This window comes from Geotrypetes seraphini, chromosome 8 (assembly GCF_902459505.1).
Source record: "Geotrypetes seraphini chromosome 8, aGeoSer1.1, whole genome shotgun sequence".
Lineage (NCBI taxonomy): Eukaryota > Metazoa > Chordata > Amphibia > Gymnophiona > Dermophiidae > Geotrypetes > Geotrypetes seraphini.
The window spans coordinates 163,551,152-163,570,563 of record NC_047091.1 but is presented as its reverse complement, the minus strand read 5'-3'; the positions used below and the strand labels follow the sequence as shown (position 1 = coordinate 163,570,563).

At 42.1% G+C, this 19,412-nt stretch overlaps 1 protein-coding gene across 2 annotated transcripts in view; it reads right to left on the bottom strand.

Moving 5' to 3' along the window:
- Positions 1-229: 229 nt before the first annotated feature.
- Positions 230-19,412, bottom strand: part of WSCD2 (WSC domain containing 2) — a 353,658-nt gene continuing 334,475 nt past the window's right edge. For both annotated transcript variants that reach the window (XM_033957413.1, XM_033957412.1), the window contains exon 9: positions 230-2,324. In XM_033957413.1, the coding sequence (XP_033813304.1) occupies positions 1,972-2,324 (353 nt within the window). In that variant the 3' untranslated portion in view covers positions 230-1,971. The remainder of the gene's footprint in view (positions 2,325-19,412) is intronic.

Below are 19,412 nucleotides of genomic sequence, written 5' to 3'. Positions count from 1 at the left end.
TCTTCTGCCTTCCTTACATCTGATTTGCTGGGGAAACAGGAACAGACATTTGCCAAATCTGTATGTCTGTACAGATAGAACATTGAAGAGACTCTGTAGGTGTTTGTGGAGTACATAAGATTACAGCTGCAGCAGAAGGTTCATGATTTTAGATTAGTACAAATCTACCTTTGAATTCCAAACCCCTTAATACAGCTCAGTCCTGCTAAAAATAAAAATCTTCCCTAAATGGAATTGCATCTCAATCTTTATTGGAAAAATAATTAAATGAAGACCGGCTGCACTATGGTTCTTATTCTCTGGTGCAGAAGGGCAGGCCATAATCTAATGAAACAGAACACCATTTATAATTTGAATGCATTACAAGGCTAAGTAACAACAACATAATTTTACATTTGCTTTGCTTCTTAAGTCTTTAAGGCAGAGTGAAGCAATTGACTTTTGAGGTTAGTGGGGATTTTTGGTTATTGATTCAGCTGAGCCAGTGGAGGACAAGTGCTCTCAAAATGGATTTTCTTTGTAGATTAGCCTCATGTGGTGGCTCCAGAAGGGGTGCTTTGGTGTCTTGTAACAAGATTAGTTCTTTGTGTGTGTTAGCAAAATATTAATGAATTCCAAGAAACGGTGATATTTCACGGCTTGGCTTTTTCCTTGCGCCTCTTGCTATTCATAAACAAGATGTAACAAACGGAACACAATATGTGAAGGCAAATCGTCACAAGCTGAAACAATATTCTGAAACCAAGACTACGCCCCCCCCCCCTTTTATCAAGCTGCGTAAGGTTATTTTTTCGCAGATTGCTGCGGTAAAAGCTCTGACGCACATAAGAATTCTATGAGCGTCGGAGCTTTTACCGCAGCGGCTGGCAATAAAAAACCCTAACGCGGCTTGATAAAAGGGGGGGGGTCTATGTTAGCCTAAAACTGGAAATTAGAGGGGGAGGAAGATGGCGGCCATTTTGACAACAGCCCCCACATACCCCTCCACTGGGCAATTAGAAAAAAAGGGGGGGGGGGTCAATAATTTAGCTATAGTACTATGTCCATGCACACTAGTCCCAGCTGTTTTAGGAGGTGCTTCCCAATACCCAGTGAGAAAGAAAGAAAAGAAAAACGCACTTCCAAGTCCATAGGCAAAACTAACAGAGAAAGGGTACACAGCGGAAATTCCAAAACATAGGAAGATAATTGCTATTAGAGGAAATGGGAAATTGGAATTTGATACAGATGGGCACAGAAAAAAAAATTGATTCATTTCAGGTCATTTTTAGACTGTTTCCCCAGACCATTTTAGTTTTGTATTTTTAATCTGTTTTTTTGTTAATAAAAGGTTTTTAATGTATGTTAATTGCCTTTATGCATGTTAATTCGTAGGTTAACATGTATTAAATCAAATCTAGATTGCACTAAATTTTTTTAAGATAAGCTTAACCAAATGCAAGCTAACAAATGCATATTCCTAAGGTCTGGAAATGTAAAATAAGTTCATTGCTCTAAAACAAATATAATCACAAACACAGATACAAAATAAATAGTTCAATGTCATGAAATAATTGTGTTCAATTGAATCGGAGCCATAGCCTTCAGTGTTGTGAACTGTTGAAAACTGGTTTGAAAGATCTCGTTTCTAAACAGGAGAGCTGTAGCTTTAATATATTAGATGCAATGCTAAGTTGATAACCTGAAAGTAAAATCAAACACAGTCTCAACTTTCCTGCAAATGAATTACAAAGAAGTATTTTTAACAGGCTAGTGCTGCAAATTTTGGCTGCATTCTGTCCTCCTTAAAAAGTTAAGCTGTTATTCTGTTTGTCTAGGCATCTTCTAAGCAATGTCATTGGCCGTTATTTCATGCATGTAATCCATAAACAGCTAAAAGCAGCAAAAGTGTCCAAAAGCCACCCACTGGGTAGAATTAGTTACTAGTTGGGACAACCAAGTTTTAGAGACTGTCATTTTGTCTGGGTATTATCATCTTGGGTAATAGTCATCTGGAACTCCTGAGAGATTTTTGAGTTTCAGAGCTGCATCGACTGTCATAATGTACTTATTGATCATTTTTCTCATTTCAGGCGTATAAGGGTCATACTCCAGTTTGCGTAGCCCGGAACGCTTAAAATTTCCATCTTTTTGACTCTCAACACACAAAAGTCTGTCTTCTACAGCCACCAGGCCCAGGAGGTTTACCATTCTTTTCAGCTGCACAAAGAGATCGTGTTTCAGGTCCTCAAAATGCACCACTAAGACATTTCTCCCATATTTCAGCCAGTCCAGAGTGTGAGTGGCCCACCAGGGTGCATAGTTGTTCACAAATTCAGGCCATTCTATAAAAAACAAAGAACAAGAAGACAGGACTGTAAATAACAATTGCTTATGACATAGAGGAACTCGATTCATTTTAGGAAAAATAACCCGATAAGATGGTTGAGGCCCAAACAAACTCCTTTAGATTAGATCTGATCTCCACCAAGCAAATGGATCATCTAGACCAGTGTTTCTCCACTCGGTCCTGGAGTCCCCCCTTGCCAGTCAGGTGTTCAAGATATCCACAATGAATATGCATGAAATACATTTGTCTATAATGGAGGCAGGGTATGCAAATCAAGTTTATGGAAATTCAATGTGGATATCCTGAAAACCTGACAGGCAAGGGGGTACTCCAGGACCGAGTTGAGAAACACTGATCTAGACAAATAGAGGTTAGCTGTGACACCTCAAAAAATCAGCATGGATAAATCTAACCTTTTAGTGGTCCCATTCTATTTAATTTATACCTCTCTGAAGCATGGGGTTTTAAGCATTTTCTATAATATGAGGGTTCTTCAAAAAGTTTCCGCGCGTTCATATTTTTGCGGGAAATGGTTGGGGTGGGAGAAGTGGTAAGAGGACGTGCCATAGAATGTCATGTTTTTCAGTCATGCACGCTGGCTCACCTTGCAGGTAGTGATGTCATTTGCTTTTGAGATATTTAATAAATAGTGTTTTAAAAAATAAAAGTGCGGAAACTTTTTGAAGGAAAACAATTCCCATCAAGGAACTGAAAGAAAAAATATTGGTAAGAAAACTTGCAATAATACCGAACAGGACACAGGCAAGATCAAATTCTTTTGTTTCTGATCTTACACCAGAAATAAGGATCTTCTATAGAGAAGACAACCTACTGCTTTTGAAAAAAACATAAAGCAAAAGGCAACTACAATGCCCTAATGTCCTCTGCAGTCATGGAAAGGCTAATTCTCAAAATTCTATCTTTATTTTAAAAAATTGTAGCTTGCCCATTGTATCATTTGCACAGCTAACAACAAAGTACGCACAATTAGCTACAACAAACAGAAAAAGTCAAAGCACAAAATAATAAACAAAACCCCCATAATTTTGCTTTGTTTAGTCACATAAAATCCTCCCCCTACCCACTGCTGGTAAAATAATATAGGCTGTTCGCTGTACATACTTTTCACACACAGGGCAAGGGGGTGGGGTATAGGTTGGTAGAGGGATAGTGCAAGAAGAGATATCATTTTGAAATCTTTCTTTCTGTACTTTATACACTTCATAGCCCAATATCATAAATCTATATAGCTTAAAAACTTATGCACACAATCAAAGCTACAAAACATTGCCCATCAACATATTACACCAGGGTTGTACAATGTCAGTCCTCAAGGGCCACAATCCAGTAGGGCTTTCAGGGTTTCTCCAATGAATTTGCATGAGATCTATTTGCATACACTGCTGCCATTGTATGCAAATAGATCTCATGCACATTCATTTGGGAAATCCTGAAAACCTGACCTGGCGAGGGCCAAGTTTGGATGCCCCTGATATACACTCTCAAACACAATTAAAATAAAAACCAAAAATAAAAATGAATTAAAATAATGCCCAGCCTGTCAACAACCTACTCAAAGAACTTGAATAAAGGTAACAGGTCTGCATTGTCTAGGGATAGCCGGATGTCAGAATGCATGCATACATAATTGCACTTTCAACTGTTAAATACATCATTCTTACTGACGCCCAAGACCACTTCCGGTGGAGACCATGCCTTGGGCATCCATAAGCATCTCTGTGTCTCTGTAGGTGCTCGACATACATCTACAATGTAAGCATCCTTCCCTGGCTGCATTATAGATAAAAACCAACATGTGCATTCTGATTGGCTGTGAGACGGCAGTGGGACGCCTATTGCCTACAATCAGGATGCCCGTTTGGAGAATTAGCCCCTATGTGTGAATGTGCTTGCATTTTAGTTGATCCTGTGCCCTGAAGCAGTGACATTTCAGCCGCAAAACGATGGCCATTGTTGGGGGATCCTGACATTGTTCTACTGTTCAGATAAGCAACTTGTTTAATGTAAGATCTTTCTATTGTTTTTTATATCTTACTGACTGTTTGAATGATTAAATGATTACGTAATGAAGATTTTTTTATGCCATTGATGGATGGTTTGAATTAGAGCTAATGTGTAGAGAATGACACGGTGACAAAATTCATCACCGTTCCCGTCCCCACAGATAACCGTGGGAAATAATCCCATGTCATTTTTTAGTGTCTATTTCAGCCTCAGCCCTTCTACACCAGCATTCTTCAAAGCAAAGCTTGCGGGTCAGTGGTTGTGGCCATTCATACTCTGATTCTTATGTGAGCCAAGGATAATGAAGTCATTGTGATATCACTGATGTGATTGGCTCTTAGGCACTGGTGGAATGAGGCATTATGACATCACAATATCTGCTCTGGATACCAGAGACTGTCATTCTATAGTGTCTGTTTCAACCTCAGTCCTTCTACACCAGCATTCTTCAAAGCAAAGCTTGCGGGTCAGTGGTTGTGGCCATTCATACTCTGATTCTTCCCTCTCTCCTTAAAGAATGACATGATGATGGTTTACCGCGGTTATCCGTGGGGACGGGAACGGTGATGAATTTTGTCACCGTGTCATTCTCTACTAATGTGTTCATAGCTCACTTCATTTGTGTGCCTGGAATTGTTCCTTGAGCCATCTGAGGCTTTTTTTCCCTTCATTTTCTATTTAAAAAAAATGTGTGGACTGTGTATATAATTTAGTTCTCATTGGAGAGGATATTTTTTATTGAACATCTGAATTATACCTGTTATACACCACCTTGGGTTAATCTCTTTATAGGGGCGGTTAATTTAACACAGTGGAGGACAGGTAAACCATAGTAAGTCTAACAGAATGGGATGAATGTGTTGGAATCTCAAACAGGCAAATTCTATACAGTCCACCTCGACAACAAACTCTCCTACCATGAACAGATAAGCTCAAACGGCACCAAATTTCAAAGAGAAGGGGCACACTAAGCAAAGGTTGGAAGATGGCATGCTGAAAGAAAGAGGATTCCTGTGCAGCAAAATAGCTGTGGTTATCCTCATTTGTAAGGAAAATGAGTAGGGTGGAGGAAGGGGAAAGGGGAGGGGGAAAAATCAAAATCCTGGGGGACGATTGAAATTAATTTTATATTTGCTCCAAATATAAGGTTTACATAGAAACATAGAAGGTGACGGCAGATAAGGGCCAAGGCCCATCAAGTCTGCCCACATCAATGACCCTCCCCTACCTCCCTTTGCGAAGAGATCCCACCTTTCGATCCCATTTAGCTTTAAAATCAGGCACACTGCTGGCCTCAATCACCTGCATCGGAAGACCATTCCATCGATCCACCACCCTCTCGGTGAAGAAGTATTTCCTGGTGTCGCCATGCAATGTCCCTCCCCTGATTTTCCATGGATGCCCTCGTGTTGACGTGGGTTCCTTGAAGAAGAAGATATCCTCCCCCACCTCGATACGGCGCGTGAGGTACTTGAATGTCTCGATCATGTCCCCCCTCTCCCTGCGTTCCTCTAGGGAGTAGAGCTGCAGTTTATTCAGCCGTTCCTCAAGTGGGAGATCCCTGAACCCCGTGACCATCCGTGTGGCCATTTGCTGGACCGACTCAAGTCTCAGCACATCTTTGCGGTAATGTGGTCTCCAGAATTGTACACAGTATTCCAGATGGGGTCTCACCATGGACCTATATAATGGCATTATGACTTCGGGCTTACGGCTAACGAAACTCCTTCGTATGCAACCCATGATTTGTCTGGCTTTAGATGAAGCTTTCTCCACTTGAGTAGCAGTCTTCATGTCCTCACTGATGATTACCCCTAAGTCTCGTTCCGCTACAGTTCTCTCTAGGATCTCACCATTAAGAGTGTAAGTCTTACATGGATTTTTGTTGCCAAGGTGCATGACCTTGCATTTTTTGGCATTGAAGTTTAGTTGCCAGGTCCTGGACCAATTCTCCAGTAGGAGGAGGTCGTGTGCCATACTATCGGTCTTGGATTTGTTGTCAGGTCCTGTTGTGTTCTTGTCCACTATATTGCATAATTTGGCATCATCGGCGAATAACGTTAATTTACCCTGAAGCCCTTCAGCCAAGTCCCTTATGAAGATGTTGAACAAGATTGGGCCCAAGACCGAGCCCTGCGGCACTCCACTTAACACCTCTGTCGTTTCGGAGGGGGAGCCATTCATCACCACCCTCTGAAGTCTACCTCCTAGCCAGTCCTCCACCCATGTAGTCAAGGTATCTCCCAAACCTATAGAGCTCATCTTGCTCAACAACCTGCGGTGTGGTACGCTATCGAATGCTTTGCTGAAATCTAAGTACAAACAGTAAAAACAGTACCTAACAGTTGCTCAAGTTGTGCAAGTGTTATCCAAGGCATAAATTTTGCATGCACCCTTTCTGTTTTGCAGACTAAATGGAGTCCCTACAAGTATCACAGTGTACAGAGAGCATTCTCCTAACTAAGATAAGGTCATCGTCACATCTTGGCACCCGTGTTTTACCAATGAATACCGAGCCTCCGAGTCAAGGGTTTAATCAATGCGGTTTGCATAAAGAGTACCTCTCTGGACCGATTAAACCTTTGATTTAGTACTCTTCTGCTTGTTAGGCCAAAGCAAGCTCCGCGGCAGACAGCAGATTCCACAAGTACCCTGACAAATGAGCCATGATCTGCTTAAGTGGAAAGTGAAGGATTGGAGGGGAGAATGGCAGAATTATCACAGAAAGAAAAGGTTCTGTATTACAAAGGGATGTCAAAAGGTGACTCTTCCATCATAAACATACGTAATAAGGCAGAGTCAAATATTCTTTGAAGACTTATTTCACACTTGTTAGTGAAGGCAAAAGGGGCCATAGGGGAAAGCTGAAGAGTCTGAACTCGCTTTCATTCCATTTCAATACTTAATAAAACAGAATCGTGCATTCTGGAGTGTGCAGGCGGAATCAGAACTTTTGTAGAATGCTAATAAGAGGGAAAGTACATGCGTCGGACTTGATTCGCCCATGTCATACTAGTGAGGCGAGGAGTGGCCTAGTGTAGAGCTGCAGCCTTGGCACCCTGAGGTGTGGGATCAATCCCAGCCCCACTCCTTGTGACTCTGGGCAAGTCACTTAAGCCCAAATTCTTTAACCAGTGCCTATCTAAATTGAACAACAAGCTTAATTAAGCTTTTTTAATCAGCACTGATTGAAACATAGGCGCCTATCAAGAAAGCGCGAATCTGTAACAGGGCGCCTTTAAAAATTTAGGCGGCCTTCAAAAAAAATAGGCGCTAGAAGAGGGCAGGGGAGGGGCGGAGGAGCATGGAGGGGTCAAAGAGGGCAGGGGAGGGGCGCCTCTCAACCTCGCTATGCCACCGTATGCATGTAAACGTATGCACATAAATCATAAGTGGATGAGAAGCCTAGTGGTTAGGGCACTGAGCATGACATCCCAGGGGTGCCTGGCTCAAGTCCCACTTGTGCTCCTTGTGACCTTGGGCAAATCACTTAACCCTCAATTGCTTCAAGCATAAAATTAAATTGTGAACCTTCCAAGGTACCCGACTGTAACTCACCTTCAGCTATTAGTGAAAAAGGCGTAAACACAACCCAAATAAATAGGTTTAACCAGACTGAGCAGAAGTGCTCCTGGGCTGGGGACAGATTTGCATTAATCACATACTTTTGAAAATACACATTATAAATCAGCTCAGGAAATGAATAGTGTACACATAAGCACACAGATTCCTGGGGTAATTTTCAATATAGAAACATGCAACAATTTATTATTTCTACAGCGCTACCAGGCGTGAGATACTGTCCCTTCCATGAAGAGCTTACAATCTAATTAAGACAGACACACAGAGGGGGCCAAAAGGTGGTAGGGGACTACTGAAGGAATGACAGACAGACAGACATGTTGGTTGGGTTACATGCACACAAATGTTCTGAAAATTCTCCATTGTGCACACAAGAAAAGTCTGCACACACTGCTTAACGTAAATTCATTCCCATATCTTGTACTACAGTGGAGGAATGGGTTAATGCCCAGATTACTATGATAAGTGAAACAGGATCTTGAAAAGAATTATCTATTAATGACAACCAGTACTACTATTTATTATTTCTATAGCTCTACCAGATGCACACAGCACTGTACATTAAACACGGAAGAGAAAGTCCCTGCTTGAAAGAGCTTACAATCTAATTATGACAGACACATTGGACAAAATAATGAATAAATATATGCAGCTCATGTAGGGAAATACAAAGGTATGAAGAGGTAGAGAGGGTAAGGGACGACAGAGGGAATGACAGACAAATATGGCACTTTACAAGTCAGTGGGGTTAGGATTTAAATGTGTTTTCAGTACACTTCTCCCTCCGTATTCGCTGTGATAGGGGATTAACAGATCCGCGCATACAGAAAAACCGCAAATAACTTTTTCATATGTTATTCGCTGTTTTCTATTAAAAACCATCGTGAATATGGTGAAACCGCGAAGAACATGATGGGAGACCTGAAGGAGAGGCAACACACGATGAAGAAAATGCTGGGAATCGGTGATTTTTTTTCTCCTGTAAATCCTTGGAATCAGCGATTTCTCTAAGCAAGCTGATGTAATTTGGGGGGAGGAGCCAGCAAGCTAAAAACCGTAAATATTTGAAACCGTGAATACGGAGGGAGAAGTGTAAAGCACAATTATGAAATTAGCAGGTTAAGATGTATGCTCTTATGTTTTATTAAACCTTGATATATCGTTTTAGCTCTTGACAGAATTCAGCAGTTTAAATGAAAAATAAACAAACAATATAATAGAAAAAAAAAAATCCCTCCATAAACACATATAGGAAACACCCAATCATTCCAGGCTCAAATAACAGACATATATGGGACGTTCATGAACGGGTGCTACGGCGTAAGCGAATGCTAGCGCACCTTAGTAAAAGGAGCCCTTAAATGTCTATTTAAAAAAAATAATGTTTCCAATTAAAACCTTACATTTCTTAATGTTTGCTTCAGCACTTAACTCTTTAAGAAAGACATTCCGCATAGATGGTTAGAGCCACAAGAAAGTCTTTGCATGAGTGGATTCCCAAATAACTTTCAAACTACGGGGTAGGGTTCATAGACAACCCTGCGAAAGACAAAGGCACGCGCCGACAACTGAGCGCAAGACGGAGGCACGCGCCGAAGAAAATTACAGTTTTTAGGGGCTCCGAAGGGGGTTTTTGTTGGGGAGCCCCCCCCCAAGTTTACTTAATAAAGATCACGCCGGCGTTGTGGGGCATTTACGTGTGCAAGGATACAACTGGAACAGGAAAACCAAACAAAAACTGCAGACAATGTACACGATGCAGGCAAGAATTTATTATACCAAAGTTAAAATGCAGTAATATAAAAACCTTTTTACCAACCAAGAGACCCAACACGGTCCGGGTTTCGGACAACACGCCTTCGTCAGGGGTCCATGGTAAATAAGGTATACAATGTACTGCAAAAAAATGAAGATAACAACAAATGCCTGTGTATTATGCCAAAAACACTGCCAAAAATGAAATCACTCAAAAGCAGAAAGAAAAAAAAAAAGTTCCAGTGGTTTTTCTGCAGGCTCGGTTGGATTTCTTTTTGTTGCTCAAGGATACAACTGCCCAGACAAGCATCATTCTTGGACTTGATTGATCCTTGAAAATTTATAGCAAGTAATTTCAGTTTATTTAATTTTTTAGTTTATCCTAACTTGAGCAACAAAGCAATCAAGGCTTTGTTACTGTTTGTCTTTGCAAACTTGGATTTTCAGCTCTGACAGATATTAAATTAAAAAAAAGAATGACTGCAGATGATGGATGATGAAATGTGTGTTTGCTTGTCGACAATCAAGTCGTGTTCGAGTTTATTTGCACTCAAAGACAAGCACATCCATCACATTGATTAGAAATTCTATCTACTTTAGTTTCAACATTGTTACAATTATCCATACATAGTTTAAAACACTGTACAAACACTGTACAAAAATAACTCTCAAATTTAATTTTTTTTTGTTGGTTTTGCAATTTTATAATTTCAATTATAATGTGCTGCAAAACCATTTGCTCCGTTTAGTGTGCCAGAGCTAAAAAAAGGTTTAAGGCAGGGGTGTCCAATGTCGGTCCTCGAGGGCCGCAATCCAGTCGGGTTTTCAGGATTTCCCCAATGAATATGCATGAGATCTATTTGCATGCACTGCTTTCATTGTATGCTAATAGATCTCATACATATTCATTGGGGAAATCCTGAAAACCCGACTGGATTGCGGCCCTCGAGGACCGACATTGGACACCCCTGGTTTAAGGGATACTGTCTGTCTTAAAACATGGGTAGGCATATATGGGATGGCTGATGTTAATACATCTTACGTACCAAAACCAAATATTTAAATTTAATTCTACAACATACAGGCAACCAATGAAATTTCATATACAAAGGGGTAACGATCAAATTTTCTTGCTTTTCATAGCAGCCTCAAGGTGGCATTTTGCATCATCTATAACAGTGATTCCCAAACCTGTCCTGGGGGACCCCCAGCCAGTCAGGTTTTCAAGATATCCCTAAAGAATATGCATGAGAGAGATTTGCATATAATGGAAGTGACAGGTATGCAAATCTCTCTCATGCATATTCATTAGGGATATCTTGAAAACCTGACTGGTTGGGGGTCCCCCAGGACAGGTTTGGGAACCACTGATCTATAAAAACCTGATATTACACTTTGATGTCTCAGAGCAAAAGTTCTATTTGGTGTATATCGTAAACATATTTTTTATTTTTCACTTGCTTCTGTTAGATGTGGCATATTCCCTGGGTCAACAGGTTAAGAACCCCTTGCTGCAGAGGCCCTGAAGCAAACTGGATTTCTGACACGTTGTGATACCATTAATTGACCCTCCAAAAGAAATATGCAAAGGCGATTATTTATTTATTTCTATTTCTATCCCGTCTTCCCAGTAGTTCAGAATGGGTTACAAGCCAACATTCACAATGGAAAACATTTTGGACAGTTCAAAGACTATACAGCAACTTAAGTATAGGAGAGTGCAGAAAGGAGGGGGTCAAGGGGTAGTTTGCAGTTAGAATTTCAGTTGAAGAGGAGGGTCTTTACTGCTTTCCAGAAGGTCATCAGAGAGTTCTGTAGTCTGATTTGTGGGGGGAGATGGTTCCAGAGATGGGGGATGAAGTGGCTGTAGGAGCGTTTGCGGGTGGTTTCTAACAGGAGAGACCTTCCTGGGGGGATACATAGGCACTTCTCCATTTCAGAGCGGAGGAGGCGGGTGGGGGTGTACAGGGTTAGCTTGGATCCTATGTAGGCTGGGGTGGTGGCGTAGATTCTTTTATGTGCTATCACCAGGGCTTTGAAAGCACAGCATTGGTTGATCGGGAGCCAGTGCTCTGTGCGAGGGCTGGGGAGATAGGGTCATGGTAGTTGAGGTTGTGTAGGAGGCGGATTGCTGCGATTTGTACACGCTGGAGACGTTTGAGATCTTTTTTGGCCATTCCATTAAAAAGGGAGTTACAGTAATCCATCCTAGAGAGAACATAGGCGTAGAGCTACTTGAGAACATAAGAACAAAAGAATAGCCTTAATGGTCCATCAAGCCCAGTAGCCTGCTTTCACGGTGGCCAATCCAGGTCACTAGTACCTGGCCAAAACCCAAGGAGTAGCAATATGTCTTAATAACAGACTATGGACTTTTCTTCCAGGAATTTGTCCAAATCTTTCTTAAAACCAGCCACGCTATCTGCTTTTACCACAACATCCTCCTATTGGTTTTAAAAATATTTCCCTGCAATTTCGTCGAGTGTCCCCTAGTCTCTGTAATTTTTGACGGAGGGAAAAATTGATCCACTTGTACCTGTTCTACTCCACTCAGGATTTTGTAGACTCCAATCATATCTCCCCTCAGCCTCCTCTTTTCCAAGCTGTAGAGCCCTAATTCTTTTAGTCTTTCCTCGCACGAGAAGACCATGGGGTTACTCTTTCTGATTACACATGTAACAACAGGAGGCATTCTGCCAATTTCTGGGAGCCACCACCCCAGTAAGCCTATTCAGATCACTGCAAACAGTGAAAACCAATCATATTTATGCCCTCTAGAGGAAAGGAGTAATAAGGGGGAAAAGATGTAGATGTTCAAATAATTGAAATGTATTAATATGCAAACTAATCTTTTTCAGAGACAGGGAAGCAGTAGTATTAGAAGTCATGAGTTGAAGTTGCAGAGTGGGAGACTTAGAAGGAATGTCAGGAAGTACATTTTCACACAAAGGATGGCGGATGCCTGGAATGCCCTCCTGTGGGAGATTGTGACAACAAATGCGGGACAATATTCAAGAATGCATGAGATAAACACAAAGGATCACTATATAGAAAAAGAATGGAATCCAATTAAAGCAAAACTTACCGTATATACTTGAATCTAAACCGACCCGAATCTAAACCGAGGTAAACTCCCCCCCCCAAAAAAAAAGGAAGGGAAAAAGTTGACTCAAATATAAACCATGGGAGGGGGGGTGGCGGGGGTTTAATATTCAAATGCATTGCCTTGCCCTGTTCTGAGAGGCTCTGTACCCAGTCCCCCTCCCCCTCCGTCCCTTCCTTGCCATTCTGTACCCTGTCCCCCCTCCCTCCCAATGCTTTTTAGGTCTCCACCGGGCCTGCTGTAAATCCTGGTGGTCCAGCGGTGGGCCGGGACAGCAGGGATCCCTCCTGCCTCCTGTCCCAGCCGATTCTAAGAATTTTTACCTCCCTCCCGCTTCCCCCGCGTAACTTTAGAATCCCTTGTGGTTCAGTGGTGAAATGCGGCAGGAGTGACCTTCCTTTGCTCCTGCCCGTGCAGAGTCACTAGCTGATTGGTTGCTGCTGGACCGACAGGGATTTAAAAGGTACACTGGGGAGGGGGAGGGAGTTAAAAGTTAGTAGAGCCAATCGGGACAGGAGACGGAAGGGATCCTTCCTGTCACGGCCCACCAAGTCTCAAGGCAGGCCCAGCAGAGGCCTGCAACAGGTTCGGGAGGGGGGCAGGTCAGCATTGACCCGAATATAAACCAAGACCCCCATTTTTGGGCCATTTTTTTGGGCCCCAAAATCTCAGTTTATATTCAAGTATATACGGTAAATGACCTCACAGCTAGAGCAAGCTTTGATGGCAATTTCAGAGGTTGGGAAAAAAGGCCAATGCCATGTAGACTTTTGCGGTCTGAATCCCAGGTCAGGTCAGGGTCAAGGCTGGAATGTGTTTCGATGACAACTCCAGTAATTGGGAAGTAGGACCAATGTTGGGCCAACCTCTGCAGTCTATATACCCCAAAATTGGCAGGGAGAGATAGAAATTGCATGCAAAAGTGTTTAGTCGTGAAGAGGTGGAACTTGTGCAGAGTGCCAGATTCAACTCTGACTACCTTGTTGGGCAGACTGGAGGGAGTGTGCAAGCCTTTATCTGCCAACATGTACTATGTTACTAATATTACCCCCAGGGGAGTTTGGAGAAGAGATCTACTGCTGTTCTAGGAGTTTTAACACACATCTTTTCAGTGATCCCTGTGGTTCCTTACTAATTGATCCTCACATAAAAATTTGGTAATAAAAAGAACAATGGAACATCAAAAATATGGTATAATTCTTTTGGGATGCTATTATACACATATCTTATGATGCATAAAAGATATGGTATTTGCACTTTCTTCTTGTCCTCCTAGATGAACTAACACCTGATTAATAGCTTAAGTGTATTTAATTCTCCAAAGAATCATTAAACATAGTATCTGTTTCATTAAACACATACAGGACAATTCACCTTGTGTAATCATATCACATAAAACTTTGCTTTGGAATCACTCCAGGAATGCTATAAAATTAATGTCACGGAACACAATAGTGATTTTAAATAGCCATTAGTGCAGGTTAACACAAAGGCAAAGCACAGCTGGAACAGAAGAGCGGCAGCTGGATTAAAGTCCAGATACTAGGAGAGGGTATGCATGATGAGGACAGAGAGGTAACTTTCCACTGCAAATGACAGCAAAATATCAATGACAGTAATCGAGTCGTTTGCACTGTTTAGCTTTTGAAACGACAAAATTTCATTAGGCTTCAGTTTTGGATGCTTGCCTTTAAAAACAAAATGCTGCTTGGCCCTTAACCAGTGTCCACAGTCTTCCAGCTTTCTCATGCCCTGCTGACCTCTCAGTACCCCTTGAAATGTCTCATGGTGAGCCAGCTGCAGCCCCCCCCCCCCTTTACTGCATCAAGTTTGGGGGTCTGCACTGGTCTGACAATGTTACATTAACTAGCCAATGTGGCTAGTGTTATAAAACAGTGTGTTCTTGCTATTCGTGGTAGTATGATTCATGAAAATCTTTGCAAGCCACAAATTTGCAAATAACGAAACAATACTTCTATGGGAAACACGAGATGCAAGGTTTCAGCCATACATGTGGGTTGCTCAAAATCAGGGATCTCAAAGTCCCTCCTTGAGGGCCGCAATCCAGTCGGGTTTTCAGGTTTTCCCCAATGAATATGCATTGAAAGCAGTGCATGCACATAGATCTCATGCATATTCATTGGGGAAATCCTGAAAACCCGACTGGATTGTGGCCCTCGAGGAGGGACTTTGAGACCCCTGCTCAAAACTGTGGAAAGTGAATGGATCCTGTAGGAAAAAACAGGGTTTATCGCCCACTTCTTACCACCCTAGCCAGTCGTTTTTTTTTTTGTTTTTTTTTAATATCTTTATTAGCAATTGCAAAAGGAACATACAATCGTTTAACCATCCCTACTAACTGTAACCCCTACCCTGGCATCCTGTTTTTCTGTCTCATTTGAGCAGGGACTGTCTCTTTCTGACTCTGTATAGCGCTGTGTACATCTGGTTGCTCTCTAGAAATAGCAGTAGCAGCAACAGTAATAGTAATATTTATTGAGATTTATTAATCACCTTGATGAAGAGATTCACCCAAAGGTATAGTTCAACATAAAACTTACAATTTTGTTAACAGCATAACAGTAGTAAAAAGTTCCAATACAAACATAAATACAACGAATGAGGTAGAGTTAAATCAATAAACTGAAACTTAAGAAGAGTACTACCATGAAACAGTTTCAAAAATATACTTATTAACAGCGCTGAAATTCAATAAGAGAGATATGAGACCTACTTATGAAGCATCTAATAAGCAGAAATCCGAACCTTCAAATAACATAGATATGACGCTAATGCTTTTCTATAATACTGCTTATCCTATTAACTGAGGGGTAAAATGCAGATATTAGATAAGGACAAGATGAGTGCTACAGACACATGGGAGGCTAAAGTAAAGGCAAGCTGTTTATCCAGCTAAACAAGGTATAATGAACCGATTTAGTTAATATGTGTGGCAAGCTAGTCCTGGAGCAGAATGAATGTACAGTCCAGTGTCTCTCAAACTTTTTTAGCTCCGGCACACTAAAAGTCTTTTTTACAAAGCCGAACTAGCAGCTGCCGCGTGGCAACAGCCCCGAAGCCCTTTAAATCTCTATGGGCTTCGGGGCCATTAGTGCAGTGCAGCTTTGTAAAAGAGGCTGTAAATGGAGCAACATTTAAATTATAAAATTGCAAAACCAATAAAAAATTAAATTTGAGAGTTATTTATTTAAAGTTCTGTAGGCTATGCATGGGTAATTGTAACAACGGTGAAACTAAAGTAGATAGAATAGAATTGCTAATCAATGCGATGGATGTGCTTGTTTTTGAGTGCAAATGAACTCAAAACGCGGTTCGATAGTTGACAAGCAAACACGCATTTAATCATCCACCATCTGCAGTTGTTCTCTTTTTTTCAATTTACATAAGAACATAAGAAGAATATAAAAATTGCCATGCTGGGTCAGACCGAAGGCCCATCAAGTCCACTATTCTATTTCCAACAGTGGCTAACTCAGGTCCCAGGTACCTGGCAGAAACCCAAAGAGTAGCAACATTCCAGAGCTGAGATTGTGATGTCATAATGCCTCATTCCACCAATGTCTAAGAGCCAGCCTCACCAGTGATGTCACAATGGCTTGATTGCCCTATTCTTGGCTCACATAAAAACATAACAATTGCCATTCTGGGACAGACCGAAGGCCCATCAAGCCCAGTATCCTGTTTCCAATAGTGGCCAACTCAGGTCCCAGGTACCTAGCTAGATCCCAAGTAGTATTTAATTTCTGTCAGAGCTGAAAATCCAAGTTCGCAAAGCTAAGTAGATCCAAACGGTAACAAAGCCTTGATTCCTTTGTTGCTCAAGTTAGGATAACTACTAAATAAAAAATACTTGCCATTGGTTTTCAAAGATCAATTACGTCAAAGAATGATGCTTGCCTGGGCGGTTATATCCGTATGCACACAGATGCTCACAACATTGACACAACATACATGTCATCTATTCCAGTGTATACTTATGAGGGGAACTTTTAAAAATAAGGTACAATTCTGGAATTTCTTACGGCACACCCGGAATCTCTTCAGGGCATACCACTGTTCCTTGGCACACAGTCAATCACCCTATGTATTAAAGGTTGGGGTGAAGAGCCAAGGGTTAGGTTCCTGTATAGGACAGCACTTGACAAAAAATCATATAGAATATTCCGAATGTTGCATATTTTTTAATTTGTAGCACTGCTTATGGAAGTAAAACGTTTCTTTCTTTTTGGAGTTGCTGCTTGCAACTCACTCCCTGGATGCTTGGTGGTCATTTCCAGAAGCAAAAGTGAAAGCAAAGAAGGCCGATTTTTAAATACACAGGCCTGCAATTACACAAAACATATAGCGGTCACAATTCACATAACCGTGGATATGTGAAATTGTGAATATTGTACGTGCGAGTAGTGAGAATGCACTGCAACGAGACTGCTGTACCAGAGCAGATAACGGAGTGCCTTACTGCTGGTTAAGTGCTAGGAATTGAAGGTTCTGAGCCACTTTTTCCACCTACCCCCAATATAGTGGGGGAGGGGTGGGCATAAAAGAGCAGAGGAAGTCTGATCCCTAACATTTTTTTAAGGACAGGTAGGATGAAGAATTGGGAAGGATAGGGTTGCCAGATTTCCTCTTTGAAAAAAGAGGACCCCTGGCAACCCCCCCCCCTTTCCATCCCCAGTTCCGCCCTGTTCCTCCTCCGGCTCCACCCTATTCCTCTCCAGCCCCGCCCCATGAACCTCCCCGAGCTCGAAGGGCACATTTGGAAGCCTTTGCGCATGCGTGGATGTCGACGCAATGCTGTCACATGCATGCACTCAGAGGAATGGTCTAATGCCTGGCAACTAAAATTCAATGCAAAGAAATGCAGAGTAATGCATTTGGGGATTAATAATAGGAAGGAACCGTATATGCTGGGAGGAGAGAAGCTGATATGCACGGACTGGGAGAGGGACCTTAGGGTTATAGTGTCCGAAGATCTAAAGGTGAAAAAACAGTGTGACAAGGCAGTGGCTGCTGCCAGAAGGATGCTGGGCTGTATAAAGAGAGGCGTAGTCAGTAGAAGGAAGAAGGTGTTGATGCCCCTGTACAGGTCATTGGTGAGGCCCCACTTGGAGTATTGTGTTCAATTTTGGAGACCGTATCTGGCGAAGGACGTAAGAAGACTTGAGGCGGTCCAGAGGAGGGCGACGAAAATGATAGGAGGCTTGCGCCAGAAGACGTATGAGGAGAGACTGGAAGTCCTGAATATGTATACCCTAGGGGAAAGGAGAGACAGGGGAGATATGATTCAGATGTTCAAATACTTGAAGGGTATTAATGTAGAACAAAATCTTTTTCAGAGAAAGGAAAATGGTAAAACCAGAGGACATAATTTGAGGTTGAGGGGTGGTAGATTCAAAGGCAATGTTAGGAAATTCTACTTTACGGAGAGGGTGGTGGATGCCTGGAATGTGCTCCCGAGAGAGGTGGTGGAGAGTAAAATGCTGATTGAGTTCAAAGAAGCATGGGATGAACACAGAGGATCTAGAATCAGAAAATAATATTAAACATTGAACTAAGGCTAGTTCTGGGCAGATTTGCACGGTCTGTGTCTGTATATGGCCGTTTGGTGGAGGATGGGCTGGGGAGGGCTTCAATGGCTGGCAGGGTGTAGATGGCTGGAGTAGGTTTTAATGGAGATTCCGGCAGTTGGAGCCCAAGCACAGTACCGGCTAGAGCTTTGGATTCTTGCCCAGAAATAGCTAAGAAAAAAATTTAAAAATTTAAATTGAATCAGGTTGGGCAGACTGGATGGACCATTCGGGTCTTTATCTGCTGTCATCTACTATGTTACTATGTTATGTTACTATGTTATGTCATGCGTGTGACATCATCACGATGCTGGCTATACATGCGCAAGGGCTTCCAGATGCAGCCTCCGAGCTTGGGATTTCCATAACCCGGACAAACTGCCGGGTTTTGGAAATCCCTCCGGGTGCCCGGACAGTCCTCTAAAAAGAGGACATGTCCGGGTTTTTCCGGACGTCTAGTAACCATTTTATAAATCATGACACAAAATGACATATAAAGAAGCAAAACAAAAACAAGAACCAATATCTTTGCAAAATAAAAACAAACAGCAGAGATGTTTGTCCATCAGTGGCACAAAGGGTGTTTTAGGAAGCCAAATGTTTAATGCAAAAGTCTTTATTGGATAGAGTGAAATGACTCAGTATGAGCCTCAAGGCCTGACTCAGGAGTCTAAAGACATAGAAATAAATATTAAGTAGTGAGCGGGAGAGAGATTCCTGCGGCAGCTCCGGTGGAAGGAGCCATCGGAGCCTTAGGATTCGAAACATCATTGTCTCCCCCGGAAGCCCGGTCACCGCCCTATCTGGCTCAGGACAGTGTTGCAGGAAGGAACGTCGAGGACCGAGGTGTCCAACGCACTCCGGAGGGGGGGAGGGGGGGACGCATACTGCCCAAGAAGCCGAGTTTACAACGAGCGGAGGAGCGGGTGACCTCCGACTCCTCGCTGGCAACTTTACCAAACATATGGAAATTACTCCAAAGATTAGAAGTAGCGGTATTAACATCAACTGGTGAAATGTCCAAACTTGT